The sequence below is a fragment of the Mesoplodon bidens genome (genome assembly GCF_964165515.1).
Source record: "Mesoplodon bidens genome assembly, chromosome: 14".
Lineage (NCBI taxonomy): Eukaryota > Metazoa > Chordata > Mammalia > Artiodactyla > Ziphiidae > Mesoplodon > Mesoplodon bidens.
This window is the reverse complement of record NC_138170.1, coordinates 51766627-51782581: the sequence shown is the minus strand read 5'-3', so window position 1 is coordinate 51782581 and position 15955 is coordinate 51766627. Positions and strand designations below refer to the sequence as shown.

Here is a 15955-nt window from a genome sequence, read left to right as displayed (position 1 = left end):
TAAAATGAAAAATGCAAAGTGCACATGGGTAGTGGGTATTTTTCACTTCAGAACATTGAGGGTAAGTGGCCACATTTCCTGCTGTTTGCACTCAGCATCTCCTCGTGGGACTCAGTGGGAGTACAGTCATGTACTGCCATTTCCCTGAAAGAAGAGAGGAAAATGAAAACGACACCATGACCAGGCAATGCTTCGTAAGCCATTGCACACTCTTGACATTAGGTTTGGCACTTTTGGATGTTTTCTCAGCTCAGAAAAGCATCTGCGTACACAGACTTATTTGTTTTTAGCCACCTCTGTCATCAGAGGGAGCCAGCCCTCTGGGTCTATTCTGCGCCTGTTGAAAAGAGGAAGCAGGTACTAGCTTGAGTTTACTCCATTTGTGGCCTGTGAGGAGCTGGGATCTGTAAGGTAGGCATCCCGTCCAGCCAAGGGGACTTTCACATGGAGATGATGGCTGCTGCTCGGTTGGTGTCTGGGACCTGGGTACTGGGGGATGGACAAGCAACATGTCAGCCAATTTTGAGGGGCGTTTCTTTAAGAAGTGTCTGGGAACAGAAGCAAGCTGCTCTCTGGGGGACTGGGTTAGAAATAGGTAGTGAAAAAAGGTGTTGACAAATATTGTGACAAGTTCACTCAAGGACACGATTTTAAAAATCAAATGGTTCAAAAGAGCATAGAGTGAAGAATAATGCCCCTTTCCTGATTTCTCGCCCCTCGATCCTCTAGTTTCCATCTCTTGAGGCAACCCCTGTTTCCTGTTAAGACTCCTTCTAGAGATAATCTATGCCAAACAAGTGTGACAGTGTGTGTGTGTGTCTGTGTGTGTTTACCCACATGCACACCCATTTTATTCACATGATAGCCTAGCATAATAAACACATTATACCATACTTTTTTCCCACTTAATATATCCCAGAGATAGTTTCATATAAGTCAGTACATTTAGATCTTTTTATTCTTTTTTTAGGGCTTGCATAGTGATCTACCAAATGGTGTCCCATAATTTATTTAAGCTGTCTCCTATTCATGGATATTTAGGTCCTTGAGGTTGTTAAAAGCCATTCTAGAGCATTTGGCCTAATTTTTTTTTTGTTTTGCATATGAGGAAATTGAGATCCACACACAGAAAGACAGGTTTAAATAATTCAGCAGGGAACCTACATTTTGGATGTGTTTTTCTTGCTATTACCGTATTTTGATCACAGAAGACAAGAGAAGGTGGGTTTGAGCGTGTTTTGCACACGTGGGTGGTAGTGTGAATGTGTGCCTACACAGGTAGGTGTACATTATGTTGGGTGACAGATGTGTTCTTGAAAAACTCTGAATGAACTCTTTTATTTTTAAAAATGGAATATGAAATCTTAAATGCCCTGAGGGTGGGAAGATGATTTGTTATTTAAAGGGAAAATTGTAGAGCAATCCTTATGTGAAATGATGACTTCTTTTTTTCCTTTTTCAAAAGCGACTTTATTGAGGTATAATTTACATGCAAAAAAAAAGAATGCATCCATTTTAAGTGTGTGGCTTGATTCAGGTTAACAAACCTATACATTCATGTCACCACTGCCCAATCAACATATAGAAGACCTTCATCTTCCCCCAAAGTCCTTCTGTGCCTCTTTTCTTTTTTATTGAATATATACTTTACTGTTGTAAAATACAATACTCAAAATCATTCAGTCATCCCCTGTGCCTCTTTGAATCCAGTTCCCATGTCCACCTCCAGGAGATCACCGATACGCTTTTTGTCATGATAGATTAGTTTTGCCTGTTCTGGAACATTACGTAAGTGGAATCGTAATCTTTTGCGTTTGGCTTCTTTCCCATAGCATTCATTTTGTTGCATGTACCAGGAGTTCATTCTTTACTGCTGAGTAAAAGTCTGTCATATGGATCCAGCATGGTTTGCTTATTCATTTTTCCGTTCTTGGACATTTGGGTTGTTTCCAGTATTTGGCTGTTATGAATGAAGCTGCTAGGAACACTTCTGTACAGGTTGATGGCTTCCCAAGTAAATCACCTCCATAATTCAGTTGTGCAGGTCCAGTTTAAAATCGGGCCATTCATCCATTGAGCCAACATGTATAAATATGTATTAATCCCTTCCATGTGCTGGACAGACAGGGTTCTGCCCTTCAGGGATGTACACGAAAGCCCACATAACGTCTTTGCACTACCGTGGAAGGCATATGAGAAAGGAGCAATCCTTCTCTCCTCTTATTTTATGAAAGCAAGTGCTATTCGAAGCCTGTGAACCGAGTGGAACTCTTAAAATATTTAATTACATGTGCACCCTCTGCTTTTTAACCAGCCAGTGCACTCTACCAATAGATCTAGTAGCAAACTCCTCAAATGAAGAGTCTTCAGTTTAATTGGTGGCTAGCTCCAAAATCACCACCCAGCAGCTGCTCAAGAGCTGCCCATCATAGTGCCTGCACGTTTTGTGCTTTCCAAAAGCAGCAGCTGGGAGGACGCCTGATGCTTGAAGATCTCCTGCTCTGTCTGGCTTGCCTCTTCCATGCCAGGCACCGCTGGGGACAGTACGTGCCTGAGGGGCCTCCAGGGGAAAATAGCCAGCAATACAGGGGATGCAGACCTTGGGAAGTGGGTCCTCTGCCTTGGGAAAGAAGCCCTGAGTCTTCTCCCTTCTCCTTCCCACCTCCTCCTCCCTCACCCCCCACCCTCCTCCAGGAAAAAAAAGAAACAGCGCATTATCTAGGACTTAATTGGTACAACATGGACAGTGCAGCCTCTTTTCCTCCTTCTCCTCCTTTCTGGAGTCATCCTTTTCTGACCGCCCCCCCTCCCTTTTGCTTCTTTCTAGGACTTGGTGCCTGACACGCGATGGAAAAGGAAGTGAAGCTCAAATTGGGTCTGTGTGACCCCTGTGGGCTGTTCTGAGGAGAGGTTTGCCTAGAGGTCTCCAGTGAAAGTTGAGCCTGTGGTTAGGAGGAAGCTTGACTATGAATTTCTTGCCTCCTTTGTCTCAAACCCAATTACCCCCAAATACAGGCACACAGACACCTATGGGTCACAGTGACACACAGTGGTGACAGCTAAGCGGGCTGCATGGCTGGGGTGCTAGTGCAGTGGTCAGGGTTCTTGCTGGACAGGTGTGGTGTGCTGGGAGGAGTATAGGACTCAGAGTCAGGACCTGAGGGTGCAAGTTATGATGCCTCTGCCACTTACCTCTGGCTGTTCAGCTCCGGAGGACTTGTCCTCAGAGACTCTACCGTGTGAACGGTGCCCCTGCAGTTGTGCCGTGTGTGTGCTCTCACTAGCCCTGCTTATCTTCCTTAACCTCAGTTTTCTCGTACATACAATGATGCTAATAATACTTGTTACCTTACAGGTTAATTGTGAGGAATCAATGCAATAATGCTTGTGAAGGACTTTGTGAATGCTCAGGCACCACCCAAAAAAGTGCCTGTGTGTCTTTTTGCTTTTCAGAGATGGCTTTTTCCTGGTTTCTGTGGTTTGGGCTCTTTCCCCATTGCTTTGTACCTAACTCGCAGGAATGGAGCTCTTGTTTATGCCCAGACCCTCCCCAAGGGCTCTGGGGGGTTGGGGATATGGGAAGGAGGTGGCAAGGTGTTCAACGCGTTGCTCTGACTTAAACCGGACTGGCTGGGGAGCCAGTCAGTTGCACCTGAGAAGGAGAATGAACCCACGGAGGACAGCCAGAGGCTTAGAGTTATGAGAACCCTGAGACCTGGTTGTCAGAAAAGGCTTTGTGGGGCTTGAGATGGGAGCTCTGTCAGAGTCATCTCTCCAGTGTGCTCCAGGCAGCAGCGCTGTGCGGGAATCCAGCTGAAAGCTCTCGGTACCCCAGTTTTTCTATCTGAAAAGTAGGGAATATGTATTGCTGGCCTCCCAGGAGATTAGATGAACTAATGCAGGTGAAACCTCAATACAGTGTCCCAGACCTAGTAGGTGCTCAGACAATACGTGGTCATCCTCAGCTTCTCCTTCTCTCATAATCACCTCATGACCCTCTGATGACCAGGGCTGTAGCCTTTTTTTCCCACTGGGTTTCCTCCAGGGCTGGCTGAGAAATTCTCACCTTAGTTCTCCATCTGATATTCACAGCACTGTAAAATCATCAGATGTCCTGAAATAATATGTAATAACATCAATTTGGGGCAAGAAAATGCTTTTTGGGGGGTGGGAAGTTTCATAGAGTGGAAAGAACATCACATCGGATTAAGTAACAGATTTGAAGACTTGGCTTTTTAATAACAATAGCAGCAACAATTACCGAGTGTTCTGTGCCAGGCACCATGCTATGCACTGTACGTAGATTTTCACATTTTACACTGTGACACCCCCAGTGTCACAGGACCTGTTATTAGCTCCATTTCACTGAGGAGCAGTCTGAGTCTTAGAGAAGATAGTTGCTTGCTTCAGGCCAGAGAGCCAGTAAGTTCTCTGTGAACCACCATATACTGAGTAACTCCTAAGTGCCAAGTGCTTTGCATGTGTGTCTCATGGAATTGTTACAATAACCTGTGTCACAGATGAAGAGACAGAGGTTGAAGTGCAGGGAGAATAAATAATTGCCTGACTTGTAAGTGACAAAACTGGGATTCAGTCCTGGTGTGACTCCAAAGGCTGTTTGTCTCCCCCATGGTTCTACTGCCTTGCTTCTGGCCTCAGCTGGAGGTTGAAAGAGAATCATAGTCAAAAACAGAGATTGGGGCTTCCCTGGTGGCGCAGTGGTTGAGAGTCCGCCTGCCGATGCAGGGGACACGGGTTCGTGCCCCGGTCCGGGAAGATCCCACATGCTGCGGAGCAGCTAGGCCCGTGAGCCATGGCCGCTGAGCCTGCGCGTCCGGAGCCTGTGCCCCGCAACGGGAGAGGCCACAACAGTGACAGGCCCGTGTACCGCAAACAAACAAACAAACAAACAAAAACCCCAGAGATAGTATCTGGGAAAGTGCATCAAATAAAGGTATGAGGTTCAAGGAGATTTGATAAATGGGGTTGCATCTGGGAGAACTGGGAGGAATCTGAAGCCTGGGAGAAGGAGCTGAGAAGAAACCCTGGGAATGGTTGGGAGGAGGGAGGAGGCCTGCTTTTATGTAGTGCCAGCTGCCTGGCGGTGATGCCAGCTATCAGCTTGCAGGGGTTATGCAGTGCTGGGCACCTACATTGCTTCATTATCCGGGCCACATGATTGTGAACAGAATTGTGATTAAGTTAATTTGGCCGTGAAGTTACAAGGCATTCCAGCCCCTTTTGTACCTGATAACCCCTCTAGTCATCCACGTTGAAGTCTCACCACCCTGCATGGATTCTCAGAGCCTTCTCACTTGGCTGGCGCTCAGCCAGTGCTCTGCGGCCATCTGCCCAGGCTGCAAAGCTCTTTGTTGCTCTTGGCATGTTTAATAGCTTAATTTCTATTTTTCTGTTTGAAAATGCAGTTCACTGGCACTGAGGCAGCGGTGGGTGCTAAAATGGTTTCTGATTGCTATCTTGAATGTTAATATCCTAATACATTTTATCATCAATGACCTGTCCCCCGCCACGAGTTCTCACTCCCCTTTTGCAAAGAAAGGCACGCTGCCTGCCTTCCGTTAGGCCTCGCGGCCCATCTCATTCCTTTGCTGTCTCCCTCCCTGCTTTTCTCAGATACCATTGTACTTTGCCAATGAAATCCACAGTCGTGGGAAATCTTTGACTTGGAGGATATGAGAAAGTGTTTCATTTTGCCGGCGGGGTTTAATAGGGATGACCTAATCTCTAAGAGGCACACATTATTTAAATTCCATGCTTTCGGACAAGGGGGCCCCTGATACTTTTGAACTGTGGCAGCGACAGGATTCTGGTTGGGCTCTGTTGTTTTTCCTGTTTGTAATACAGTGCAGGGGCCAGGTTATGCTTGTGGCACGGGACAGTATTAATGGTGAGGGTGGTGGAGAACATTTTCTTTACCCAGAAACCTGAAATTGTGGACTCTTTGGCATCACGAGTGTGTTATTTGGTTCTCCTCTGGATCCCAAGCTCAAGATCCCAAACTCAGGTGAGCGGTCCCTTTGGGGCTACCTGAGAGCTCCCTGCCCTCCCTCACTCTCTGCCCTGACAGAGTACCTGAAATATCACAGGGACCTCGCCTGGGGGGCACTGAAGACCCATGTTGGTGGAATTAAAATTTTGAGGGAGATCATAAGCACTCTCAACCACTAAGAGGCTGAGTCTGGAAATAATGTGAGGCTCACAAATGGCTCAGGGAATCTGGATTAGGAGTGGAGTGAGATGTCGGGGGGAGGGACCCAGGGAGCATCGGTTCAAGGTGAGTTTTTACCTCATAGGGAATATATGGTACTCCTGGTATAGCTGCCTCTTCTTCCCCTCTTGCCGCATTGGAGCATCATTTTAGTACAGATCACCTGCCTTCCTTCCTTCCTAAGGAAGGGGCTTGCAAGAGTGAATAATCCCAAAATAAGCTCTGGGACACAGAACATTTTCCCACCTCCACAAAGGTTTATTGGGTGTCTCCTGGCCAACAGACGGTACGCTAAACACTAGGGATGCAAATAAGATTGTCATAGTCTCTGTCTAGCCGAGGAGAGAGACATACTGGAGCCGTGGTTGAGATATGTATGTGTACTATAAGAACACAAGTGAGGGCTTCCCTGGTGGTGCAGTGGTTGAGAGTCCGCCTGCCGATGCAGGGGACACAGGTTCGTGCCCCGGTCCGGGAAGATCCCACATGCCGCGGAGCTGCTGGGCCTGTGAGCCATGGTCGCTGAGCCTGCGTGTCCGGAGCGTGTGCTCCGCAACGGGAGAGGCCACAACAGTGAGAGGCCTGCGAACCACAAAAAACAAACAAACAAAAAAAAAAGTGAGGGTAGTTAATTCTGACTCGGAATATCGGAATATCTGGAAAGGCTTCAGAGAGGAGGCAATAACTGACCTTAACCTTGAAGGAGGAGGAGGTGTCCACCAGGCTAACCCTTCCCAAGTAGTACTTGTTAAATGTGTGCCTGCTCCTCGCTGAAGACCATGGAAAAGAAAGGGAGGGGCTAGTGGCTCCTGCCCTCAAGAAACTCACAGCTTGTTGAGACCAGCCTGGAACATCTGAGCCAAATGGAGCTCTGCACAGACAGATGGGACTGTGGAGGCGGGGGTCGGTACCAGCGGTACTCAGTGATCCAGGGTTTCCAGAGTCGCTAATGTCTCGGGGAGAATATGGTCTCTGTGAGGACAGTGCAGACCTTGGAAGGATGTCGACTGCAAGCGGCCCAGCCCCTCTGCCTCTCCTCGTCATCCTGCTTCTGCATTGGGCCAGTAGCTTGCTGGATTGGGAGGTGGGGAGGGAGGGCACGAGGGTGGGTAGAGAAGGTTGCTGGTGAGAATTTAGCGACATTGGCTCTCTCCTTACAACCCTGGTAGAGGCTGGGGTTTGCAACACGCATGCGCCAGCATAGCCCGAGCATGGTGGCCCTTCAGTCCCGCACAAGCACCACTCACATGCCCAGCCTTTGCTTATTCTGTTGCTTCCACCTGGAATGCTTTCCCTTTCTTGTCTTCGTGAAGTCTTCCCAGGCTGCTCTTTTTTTTTTTTTTTTTTTTTTGCGGTACGCCGGCCTCTCACTGTTGTGGCCTCTCCCGTTGTGGAGCACAGGCTCCAGACGCGCAGGCTCAGCGGCCATGGCTCACGGGCCCAACTGCTACGCGGCATGTGGGATCTTCCCGGACCGGGACACGAACCTGTGTCCCCTGCATCGGCAGGTGGACTCAACCACTGCGCCACCAGGGAAGACCAAGGCTGCTCTTTTACACTGATTTCAGGTTCACCAGATACTTTATATCAGTTATTCTCTGTCCCTCATTCTTAAGCTGGGTTCAACATTGTTCTGTTTTTGTTTTTTTTTTTAGACTCCCCAGTGAGATTGCAAACACCTTGAGAGTGTGGATAATGTCTTATGCTTTTCTTATCTTCCGTGAGCAATTTGTGTAGTATAAAGAACAGGGGCGGGCTTCCCTGGTGGCGCAGTGGTTGAGAGTCCGCCTGCCGATGCAGGGGACACGGGTTTGTGCCCCGGTCCGGGAAGATCCCACATGCCATGGAGCGGCTGGGCCCGTGAGCCATGGCCGCTGGGCCTGCGCGTCCGGAGCCTGTGCTCCGCAACGGGAGGGGCCACAGCAGTGAGAGGCCCGCGTACTGAAATAAATAAATAAATAAAAATAAAAACTTTAAAAAAAAAAAAAGAACAGGGGCTTCTGTAGACAGTCTTGGCATTAAACCTCAGCATTGCCATTTACCTTGGAACTTTGAGCTCAGTTTCCTTATTTGTGAAACGGGATTTAACACAGGGTTTCTCAACCTTGACACTGTTGGCATTTGGGGCTGGATAATCCTTTGTTGTGGGGACTGTCCTGTCTGCTGTACGATGTTTAGCACATCCTTGACCTCCATCCGTTAGATGCCAGTAGCATCACTCTCTCTCCAAGCATAACAATCAAAAAATGTCTCCAGATATTTTCGTGTCCTCCAAAACGTTCCTTATGTCGGGTGTCCCCAGTGTAGTTCCTCATGTCAGGTTTCCCTTGTGCAGCAAAATTGCTTCCAGTTGGGCACCACTGGGATGACACTACCTGTTGGGTATGCACCAGACCTCATTGTTACTGCATCCGGAACATAGACATTCCACAAATGCTGATTCTCCTTCATCCCTAATTCACCCAGCACTCGGCGTGTTGCAGATTCATGGATTGAATGGAGCTGTCTCTAGGTTTTAGCAGTTTGGGGTGGAAATGCCATGAACTCTCGGGTTGCCCCTACAATCACTAACAGAGTCGCTGTCATTTTCTTAATTGCAGATTGATCTGGAGCCAGAAGGAAGAGTGTATGTGATCATTGATCTCTCGGGGTCATCGGGTGAAGGTAGGAGAGTGTGAGCTCTCGTCATTGTTCTTGTCCATCGACCCTTTTGTCTTTTGGTCTCTCCCTTCCCTCCTTGGCTGAGACATATTACAGTGACATTTAATTAATTGGCACCCTTTAAAGGAAAAGGTTATTTTGAAGATGCTTACGCCTGTGTACCAAAAGGGACCAGCCATCTGTTAGCTTTGGTGGAGCAGAGGGAAGATTTTCGACTTAGGGAGTGAGGCCAGTAAAGCAGGCGTTCCTGCGCATGGGTGCCCAGGCAGGCTTCGGTGGGGCGGCTGCTCCCCCCGGAGGTGCGCGTGGGGTCAGTGTGTGTGTGGTGGCCAGGAAGTAAGACCAGTTGGTCTCACGGTATTCAGAAATGAAACAAATGAGGTGTCAAATTTCAGAATCAGAAATGTTACTTCCATAAAGAGGGATAAATGAGGAGTTTGGGATTAACATATACACACTACTATGTATTATAGATAAGCAACAAGGACCTACTGTATAGCACAGGGAACTATACTCAATATCTTGTAATAATCTATAAGGGAAAAAGAATTTATATGTATATATACATATATATATTTATATGTATATATACATATATATTTATATGCATATATACATGTGTATATATATGTATATATACATACATATATTTATATGTATATATACATATATATTTATATGTATACATACATATATTTATATGTATACATACATATATATATGTATATATACATATTTTTTATGTATATGTGTGTGTGTGTGTATAACTGCATCAAAAAAATAAAAATAAAAGAAGTGTTACTTCTCTTTACCAGTTCTTTACCCAGGCAAAAGCTCTGCTCTTAAAGAGAAATAATGGGGTGAGGATATCTGCTCCCCACTAGCTGATTAAGTAGGGTATAAATGTTTTCTGATCATTGGATTTTCCTTCTTTCTTCTTCTTACACCCTCTTCTCTCCATCCTCTCTTTGCTCACTTACTACCTTTCAAGGCTTGCCGCGTGGTGAGGGCTGAGCAGTCGGGGTAGAAGGGAAGACTGGACAATAAAACCTTCTCCACGTGGAAACAGGGAGATGGTGGCACACTTGGGCTCTAGGGAAGTTGGGAATTAGGACTAAAGTTTAGTTACTGGGACCATCTTTCTTCTTCTCTTCTCTTGGTGGGCAGGGGACAGAACAGTTGGCTTTAATGTCATGGCAGAAAGATGGGACGAGCAAGGCGGGTTCTTCTTGGCAGTGAGAAAAAATGGGGATTAGAGGATGTGGCCCAAAGGGAAAGGCACAGCTCCTGGCTGGGAGACTTGGGCGTTTTATAGCATCTCCCCAGAATACTGGGGATTATAAGCACAAAGTCACAACCCCACAGTTTTGGGGATGAAGCTCTAGTTTGAGTTTCTATAATGGAGGAGGGACTATGTAAGCAAATTTAAAGGAGCTGGTCAAATGATGCACTTGACACTGGGGCCTGATGACTTTCATTTAACTAATTTAATCACCTGATTTCAACAGGTGTTCAGAATAATTCAATTATTGTGTGTATATGGAGCTCATGATAGAATTCAGTCCTCTCTTAATAGATCTCAATTATTTGGCATAGGTTTAAAACTTTAAATATCCTTCCAAAATTGGTCTCTTAACATTTTCTGCTCCTTATTGCAATTACATTTTGGCATTTCCAACTTTCCCTCTCTACTCTCAGCTCTGAACAGCCCAGAATAGAAACTATTGTAGAAGATTTGGAGATTTAACAATACTTAGTATGAATTATTCAAGATGTACAAAAGGGCCTAAAGTATAATAAAGTGGGTACCAGTGTACCCGCCACCCAGATTAAGAAATAAAGCATCCAGTAAGGTAAAGCCTTGCCTTACTTTTAACACAGCGTGTGATCCCAAATTTACCAGATTTCACAATATTACAGTGATCGCCTGATTGTTGATACTGGTGAAACATTTGCTGAGCAAAATCAGTCCCCCTTTTTCCTTACATAATGTATATGCAACAGGATAATTAACTAAATATGTATTCCCTGTGCCAAGATGCTGGGCAATCAATGGGAGGCTTGGATTATTTTTTTCTTTGAAAAGATTAACGACTTGCAAAATTATAGAAGACATCCTTTTTTACATTAGAGGGAAAGGACATGGACAGATGAATGAATAAATAAATCAGAGGCAATTGATTTTTTTCTTCTTGCTTCTACAGCTTATTGCATACGAATGACCAAAGCAGTTTTCATTGGACTGAACTTTTAGCCTATTTTTTTTAATCTCTTTCATCTAAAGAAAATAGAGTTTACTTCAGAAATGCTGACACATGCCAGACTCTGTAAAGTGTTAGCATGTGTTGCTCTGAAGAAAAGAAGTTTTTCTGCTTTTTCTTAATTGCTTTTCCTGGATTTGGAATTCTTTCTCTGGATAGTGGGAAGGACTTCCAGCAATCTCTTTCTAGAAGCTGATCTTGGTGTGTTCTGTTTGTGTTCTACACATCTGTTCTCCCACTCCTGCTGCTGGGACTGTGAGTGCTCCTGGCCCAGAGGTGGCTTTGTTTTTGGAAGGATTGAGAGGGTGAGAAGAGGAATGGGAGAATGAGTAGCCACAACATTTGCTATCTGGATTGCATGGGAAGGGTCCAGGGCAAAACACGGTTGTCACACCCAGACTATGGACATTCATTGATTCTTATTTAGGTCCCTTTCTTTAGTGAAAATTCCTAACTCTATATTCTGAGAAAGGGTGAAAAAGAGAATTGAAATGAGGCACAGCTGACATTTTCACCACTCTATTATTCTGCCATCAAGCATCCCTTCAGCTCACCTATTTCAAGTGCTCCAGTCCCATCAATGGAAAAAAAGATACTCGTAGCAATTGCACAAACTTTACACCACATGCAAATACCAAAGAGCCCAGAGAAAGGTATGGGGGTGAGACTGTGTGAATACACCCCCTTCTTCTGGGATGTGCTAAAGGATTCTTTTTTCTTGCTAACGCACTGTAGAAAGCCTGGATGTTTACGTCTGCTAGAGCTGGAGTTAATGTGCTTTCTAACTATTTAATAAAATTCCATTGCTTTCATGTCCTGTGCAGTTCATCATAATGGGATTTGACTGGTGTGTGCTTTAGCTAAACCAGGCAACCTAACCCCAGGTGTAAGGGGTCAGGCTGGATGACAGTTAAGGTCATTTCTGGTCATGCAATTTTGATCGTCGGTATAATGTGAATAGACATCTATCAGAGCTCAAGGCTGAAGGCTGGCTAATATCTGTAGCCAGTAGAAGGGATTGACAGGTACAGTGCCAGGAACTTTACCTATGTTATCCCATGTAGTAAACCTTCTGAGGATGTTTTGTGTGTTGCTCCAGGCTCGCGTGCCTCTTAGTGTTTGCTTTTATTATAAGTAATGGCCATGGGGCTTCCTCGTAAACATGGCACTACAGGATCACCAGATACTTAAATCAGAGCATAATTAGCCCGGGCAACAGAAGCATAAACAACAATGGATGTAGTTCTCGATTGTGCAAATTATTATTTCCTGTTGTGGACATTAGTTAATATTTCTTCCTTTTTTGTGATGTAATTTGTATATTACTTCTGTTCTTCATAGTAATATGACAATGAACCATCATTTGCAGGCTCCCAGAGGAGGGGCAGTCAGGGTCTGACCCAGGGATTTCTACGCTCTTCTTCCCCCACCTTCCATCCAGGTGTCGTGTTGACCCAGGAGAGTTTTTCAGAGTCTTAGACAACAATAGAAAGAACAAGAAGTGGGCCTCAGTGGTATGTTTGGGTCCCCAAACTGTTTCTCCAATAACATGCCAAAGATACAAAATAATTGGAATGGGTTTTGCAGCACGTCCATCACAAATACTGTGGTTAGATCAGGTTGTGGAATGAGAGCATATTGTGGAAGCAGAAGATGAAGAGGTGGGCTCAGGATCCAGCCCTCTGCCCTTCTTTCTATAGCCACAGGCTTCAGAAAGCATTCAATATCCTCTCTGGGACCGGCAGCAAAGAGAAGAAAGAGAGAGCCTTAGGAGTCCATCAGTGCTGAATGTAAATCCTGTCTCCAGTGCCTACTAGTTTAGAGCTTCAGATTTCTCACCCATCAATGGGGATAATGGGATGTATGGTAGGTATTATGATAGGGCTGCTATAAGGACAGTGCCCTCGCATAAAGATGATGCTCAATAAATATCCTAAAGGCCCTGGAGACCTGAGGGCAGGGACGTGAGCAATGTTCTAACCCAGTGCCCAGGAAGGAGCAGCAGGCAGGGTATCCAGGGAAGCAGTGTGAGGGCAGGTTTCTGACTCTGGGGTGTGGCATATGCAAAAGGTCCAAGAATAGAGCAAGGTGACAAAGAGGCAATTCATAGAATAATATCTGTATCTGGCAGGGGCTGTGAGATTGCTTTTTGCAGGATTCAGACCTTCCCATAGTTTTGCCCCATTTTCTGTCTTTCTCTTTCTTCCCAACCCTTCCCCCATTGAAGTATTTCCCAGAAGAACATTGTTTAGCTTGTCTGTGTCCTGTGGCCCTTAATGTTAGAAATGTCTCCTTGTCAGAGCCTGGGCTTGTGCCCTCTCTTCTCAGTGCAGACAGAACATGTTGTCCTTACACTCTCATCCGTCCTGGGTAAAAGCCCTGCATATATTTGAAGACAGTTATTAAATCTCTCTTCTTCAGGCTGAATCAATCAAACCCCTTAACCTTTCTGAAGAGAGAGTTTAGAAATCTTATCTCATCTTTGCAGCTCTCTTCTGGACTTTTTTTGAAGTTGCACAGACAGGTAGACATGATCAAACCTGCTTTGCTTCATTTTAAAATGATCAGGTGTGTATAGCAAGTATTACCCCCTGGTGGGAGATGGTGACTTTGAGAGGTCAAGTGATGTGCCTGAGGCCAAACAGTTGATTACAAGGCCCTGTTGGGTCCAGACCCCAGGCTACGATCCAGGGACCTGCCTGGATCATGGCCCTAATCATGGCCCCATGAGTTTGCCAACAAAGACCTCCTCACTGCTTTTAACATTTTAGTGCTTTTCTTCAGGAAGCTTTTTACAGAAATAGGAAGGTAAAGTTTATAGCTTTGAATCCAAAGATGACCCAGAAAGTCCCTTTCATAAATAAGCAGATCTCTTTTCCACTCTCTTTGAAATGAAAACTTCCATGGTCCCAGTTCAGGACTGGTCAGCTCCTTCTCAGGCTCTCTGTAAGGTGGATCCATAACTAAGTCTTGGTTGGACTCATCCCAGCAGGTTAGTAATCTTTCTTACCTGTGTCCATGGCAAGCATTAGAGCACTGCCTTCAGGGTTGAAATAGAGAGGTAGGCCTTCCTCTTGACCCTCTGCCACTGGTAGTTTCTATGGAGATAACATCTTTCAGATTCCGGAGTCCCACTGAAGCTTCAGTTCATAAGAATTCTACCCTTTTCCTTAGAATTTCTGCGTTATTTAATCCAATGCCTTCTGACGATCAGATAATTAAGAAGAACCATTCATTCAAATGAAAAGTAGTCACTAATGCACTTTAGCAGATGTGCCCAGTTTGGTGCCCATGCTGAATTGGGGGACAGGGAAGTGGAAAATGAGAGATGGCATTTACAAGAACACATGGCCCTTAACTTCAAGGAGCCTGCAATTCAATTAGGAATCCTAGGCTTACCTGAAGGACAAAAGCACTAGGGAACAAGGCAAGGCAATATCACATTGAGTGCCTAAGTTGGTGTTACCAGGAGTTCTCCAAATGGGAATAAATTGAAGCCAGAATAACCCAGGGAAATTCAAGAAAGAGGCAGGGCTTGGGCTGAAAAGGAAAAGTTAGGTAGACTGGAGTGACAGGGAAGAAGCAGCGAGGCCATTCTTTTTTTTTTTTTTTTTTTTAATATTTATTTGGCTACGCCGGGTCATAGTGGCTGCACAAGGGATCTTCATTGCCACGTGTGGGCTCCTAGTTGCGGCATGTGGGACCTAGTTCCCGGACCAGGGATCTAACCCGGGCCTCCTGCATCAGGAGTGCAGAGTCTTAACCACTGGACCACCAGGAAAGTCCCAGGGAGGCCATTCTGAGTAGAGGGGATCATGCCCTCAGTATCAAAGACAGCTTTGAAGCTCTTATTTTTAGGTAAGTCTGGAGAGACACAATAAATTAAATAGATGCAATTTGTGTTCTCAAGGAGCTTCCAAACAAAGACAGTCATCAGTGTGGCGGACAGACATTTTCAAACAAGAAAATGAAATACCTTAAATGATTAAGCTGTATTTGAAGACTGAAGGCAGTTCTTTCTGGGTGTGTCTTCATGGTCAAGGCTTCTCACTCACCTTGGTCACCAGGGAAAAGGGATGTTCTAGGTCAAGTATGGTCAAGTCTGGGACATTGAGTAGAGCACATTTTATTTATTTATTTACTTATTTTATTATTATTATTTTTAAAGCTGTGATTTTTTTCTTTTTTTTTTTGAAGATGTTGGGGGTAGGAGTTAATTAATTAATTAATTAATTAATTTTTGCTGTGTTGGGTCTTTGTTTCTGTGCGAGGGCTTTCTCTAGTTGTGGCAAGCGGGGGCCACTCTTCATCGCGGTGCTCGGGCCTCTCACCGTCACGGCCTCTCTTGTTGCGGAGCACAGGCTCCAGATGCGCAGGCTCAGTAGTTGTGGCTCGTGGCTCACGGGCCTAGTTGCTCCGCGGCATGTGGGATCCTCCCAGACCAGAGCTCGAACCCGTGTCCCCTGCATTAGCAGGCAGATTCTCAACCACTGCGCCACCAGGGAAGCCCCTAGAGCACATTTTATAAGCATGGGACTTAAGTGATTAGGAGGTCAAGCCTGGTACAGGCATCCCTGTATATCTTTTCTGCACTCTCTTGTTTCTCCCTCAGCAGTCTTATGGAGTCCCATGGTAAGCCCTCCATCACCCTCAACCTTCTTCTCCTCTCCAGACTATCTAGCTAGTGTCCCGGCATCAAGCCCTGACACTCCCACCCTTTTCAAGTTCTGTCCAGTCTCTAACGAGAAACATTGCTCGACATGTTAAAGGGAGCCCTTACCCTCCCAAATCGGGGATTTCAAAG

General features: G+C 45.6%; 1 protein-coding gene across 3 annotated transcripts in view; it reads left to right on the top strand.

Annotated features, from left to right (window-relative positions):
• Positions 1-15955, top strand: part of PRKCE (protein kinase C epsilon) — a 550583-nt gene that overhangs the window by 183647 nt on the left and 350981 nt on the right. For all 3 annotated transcript variants that reach the window (XM_081254637.1, XM_081254636.1, XM_081254635.1), the window contains one exon: positions 8830-8893. In XM_081254637.1, the coding sequence (XP_081110763.1) occupies positions 8830-8893 (64 nt within the window). The remainder of the gene's footprint in view (positions 1-8829; positions 8894-15955) is intronic.